At 42.2% G+C, this 4161-nt stretch overlaps 1 protein-coding gene across 1 annotated transcript; it reads left to right on the forward strand.

Moving 5' to 3' along the window:
* The first annotated feature begins 418 nt into the window (after positions 1 to 418).
* pbdc1 (polysaccharide biosynthesis domain containing 1) lies at positions 419 to 2558 on the forward strand. Its single transcript, XM_044095942.1, has 6 exons — positions 419 to 601; positions 1425 to 1490; positions 1564 to 1623; positions 1709 to 1849; positions 2097 to 2208; positions 2287 to 2558. Exons 1-6 carry the CDS (start codon positions 572 to 574, stop codon positions 2376 to 2378), a joined length of 501 nt encoding a protein of 166 aa, XP_043951877.1. The 5' UTR covers positions 419 to 571; the 3' UTR covers positions 2379 to 2558.
* Positions 2559 to 4161: the final 1603 nt, after the last annotated feature.

Below are 4161 nucleotides of genomic sequence, written 5' to 3' on the forward strand. Positions count from 1 at the left end.
ATGCCAAAATGTTCACTATCCAGAAGATAGTCTCAAACGGTGTTTTGTAGGGACTTTACAGCGACTTTTATCTTGACATTTAGATAAAATGCTAGATTTGATCTAAATCTGGACATTTAGCTTTAGATATGATCTAAATCTAAATTTAGACATATTTTAAAATATGTTATATGTATTTTTGAACTGAATTTGAGGTGTGAGGGGAGAGCAGAAGGCATGTTGAAGAGAGAGAGGGAGAGAGAGAGAGAGAGAAATGGCATAGGGGCGAGGGAGAGAGAGTAAACGCAATAGAAGAAGAAGGCCTGTGACGACACGAAGTGTCATAGTTTAACACAAAGGCTTAAAATGTTCAGATGACTCACTCTGTGCTCAAGTGAAGAATTTGTCACTCCAGTAACTGGAATTTTAAATAGACTTTTAACAGGACTACTTGTGGCAGCTTGATGAAGACTGTTATAATATAAAAATATTACACTGACCTAATTTTCAGACATTGTTTTAAAACTCGGGTTTTATCCGGAGACATGGAGTGATACATCTAGCCATTAGACGATCTTTGTTTGGAAAAACGATGGCGTCGCATGAGGGACTATCATCTCTGGTAGGACTTTAATAAAACACTGTTGTGTTTTCATGTACTGTGTGTTACGTGTCTGTCTGTGAGCTGGTCCTGGTCAGAGGACACGGAGTCCCTGTGTGAAAAAAAAGCAGTAGGGACCGAGTTTAAGCGAAGAACCGCGAGAATTAGCGAAAACACGTGTGGAGACTGAGGAGCAGACAAACAGTGGTCTTTGAGGAACTGCATGTCCAGATTTAGAGGACGTTTCCCCTGAAGCTGGGAGCTTCCTGATCACAGGTCCAACATTTCAGTGTTCTGGTCTTCATAATGGCTTCATAGTGGTTTCATGGTGGTTTTCAGATGGTGGTTTCATGGTGGTGTTTTCGGCAAAATTGGGAGGAAGCCCACTTCTTCAGATGAGCAGCAGCCCCACGTAGTGGCTCCCACCAGTGTTCCCCTCTTCTTCTCTGGAAAACAATTTTTCCAGCTGTCCCAAGCAGTCTGAAGGGGGAATACTCAGATAAACATGTAATCTCAGCACTCCCGTTTCTGTTTTTGTTATTTTTTATTTGATTTACTTTTATTGGAGCCTTGCAGTGAAATTTCGCCCAATACGTACATTGTAAATATGCAGTTGAATGACAACAAAGCCCCATGATCTACACATTCCACCACATATACTGTTAGACTGCTGGCAGCGTTAGACAAGCTCTGCACTGGTGGCAGCACGATTCAGTTAAAGTTCTTGATGGTCCAGGAAACACACACACACAGAATCACAACTACTGAAACACACACTCTGATTCCTCTCCGGCTGCTGCATCCATCTTAACAGCAGTGTGTGTGTGTGTGTGTTTGTTTCCAGGGGGTGGAGGGAGCCTCGGCGGCTGCACACGCTCTGTCTCTGCCGGCGGAAGCTTACGGAAATGACGTGAGTCTCTTCCGTCACACCCAGACTGGTGTGTGTGTGTGTGAAACACTGATCCACCTTTCTGCTCTTTCAGCCCCGACTTGAAGTCATGTGGGCGATGAAGGCCTACAACCACGCAGAGGTCTACTTCAACGTAACGATCCGACTGCCCCGCTAACAACCGATCACACCGCCCGCGTTCCCTTCCAGATTCCGACATTTTTCTCCTTCTCTTTCAGCTCATCTCATCCGTCGATCCCAAGTTCCTGAAGCTGACGAAGGTGGACGACCAGATCTACTCCAGTTTCAGAGAAACCTTCAAAGACCTGGACGTGAAGCGGCTGAAAGAGAAGGACCTGAAGTCAGACGAGGCCAAGCAGGTCAGTTTGGTTCTGCTGCAGCGGAATGTTCCAGAGGATTCCAGCGTCCTCAGTCCGTTTCTCGGTCATATCGAAGACATTCTTTTAGAAGAAAAAAAATGACTCCAGGGATCATAACGTCTGCAGTGAAACAAGAAATATGAATCTAAAGTGAATAATAACTGTTGATGAGATTTGCATGATTTAATTTTTCTTGTTCATATTCACCGGTTGGATCAACATCGTCCCACTGCTGCTGCACACCCAGACCTGGCGCCCCTTCTGCAACCAGTTTGAGGGAGTCGTGGAGGACTTCAACTACGGCACCCTGCTGCGTCTGGACTGTGAGAAGGACTACAGCGAGGACAACACCATATTTGGTGAGTTGGGAATGTCGCAGTGGACCAAACGGCGTCTCTCCGGGCAGAAAGTGAATATCATGTTTTTGGTGATTTCAGCCACCAGAGTCCAGTTCTTTGCTGTGGAGATCGCCCGAAACAGAGAAGGCCACAACGACACAGTGTTCACATCCAAACGAGCAAAGAGCTAGTCTCCAGTTCAACCAGCATGGACCCAGTATGGACCCATCTCGCCCCGCTCGCCCTCACCAGATGAACTGCAGGCGCTGAGCAGACATCGCATGTTGTCAGTCAGCTCAGTGCTGTTTTTATATTCCCTCTGAAGATTTATCCAGCGTTGGTGGTAATTGGAATAAATAAGAAGCAGTTTACCACAGAGTGTCCAGTCTGATGTTTGTAGTTCCAGAAGGAAAGATGGAAGAAATCAGCAGAATGAACCAACGACTAAGCTGCTGAGGAAAAGATTTCACGTTAGCTGATGTTGCTAACGGTTAGCGTCTGGCAAGAGATTGCTGCAGCATCCACTGTACAACAACCAAATAGTGACCTCCTATTGGCCATCAGATTGCTCAACCCCAATAATCCAAATAAATAAATAAGACTATTTCAAAATGCTAAGTTTTATATATGTGTATATTTATTTTATTAATTTTTTTGTCTTACCTGAACCAGTTTTGTATATCCATAGGCCCACTTATAGATTTTCAGTATTTTTTTCTGTATACTCTGGTATGCAAGCATTTTGTTGCCAAATTCACTGTTGTGTCTTTGTGCAATGACAAAGTAATTGCGGTAAGTCTTAAAAACACAATCTTACCAAGTATTTTTGTCTAGGTTCTAATGCTCTTAGTTCACTTGAAATAAGATGAAACGTATAGATTGTTTTAAGTAAATTGCTTAACATTGATGAAAATGTGGAAGTTCTGCTGAAAAATTATCTCACTTATGACTTATTTCCACATAAGTAGAACTAGTACTTTTTAAAAGAACAAACTGCAACTCAGAAAGTGGCAAAATTACCTTTTTATCTCCAAAATAATTAACACTTAATCATTTTTACATTTGTTTCAACATTTGATTTATTTTAATTTGCGGATTGGCCCGGTTGAAATCGAGCTCAATGGGAGAATTTGCAGACGGTGTGCTGATGAGAATCAAATTGAATTGTAGGAAGGCCCTGGTTGGTTAAGTCTTTTTACACTGAATACAATCGGGTAACTAAATTTGATCAGTTGCTCCAGCTGTGGTCCAGTTAGCTACAGGTGTTTTTGTTAAACAACCAAAGTGTCTGTTTCTAACCTGGTGCTGCACTTTAGAACAGTGTTTTTCAAAGTGGGGGCCGTGGTCCCCTGCGGGTCCTCAGAATGTTGGAGAGAAGATGAGAAAAAAATTGAAGTATAAACATTTACTCCTTTTTTTGCCTAATACATTTTTTATTGTTTTAATCATAAGATGTATTCTGTTTTTCAATCACAATTAGCTGCCAGCCAAATAGCAGTTTGCACATTTCTGACAAGAAAAAGACAGAATGAAGAAAAAAAGTTCTAAAAGTTGATGTTTCGTCACAAATTCTGTATGAATTTTGTAGCATTGTGGGTTCTGGCAAGTGTGTCCCAGACCTGGACCTAATGGTGTTGGCAGGGTTTCCACCAGGCTAAGCATTGCTTATTTAATCATTTTTTAAAAATGTTTGCATTTTTAAGGCTTTATAGTTGGTGTTCAGGTGTTACTCTTCCAATCTTTCTATAACACATGATTATCTAGTGATATTTTCTAATTTCCTGTCAATCTGAAACATTTTTTAAACTCAAAAACACAACGGGCTGCTGGATGAATGACTGTCCTACCACCCAACCACCGGGCTTAGCAGGTTTTCTGGGGGAAACTTTGGTGTTGGGGAAAGAAAAACTTCAGACTTCTGAACTGGCTGAGGATCAGAGTGAAGATCCAGAGGAACAAACCCACATTCAGCAG

The sequence above is a fragment of the Gambusia affinis genome, linkage group LG17, assembly GCF_019740435.1.
Source record: "Gambusia affinis linkage group LG17, SWU_Gaff_1.0, whole genome shotgun sequence".
Taxonomy (NCBI): domain Eukaryota; kingdom Metazoa; phylum Chordata; class Actinopteri; order Cyprinodontiformes; family Poeciliidae; genus Gambusia; species Gambusia affinis.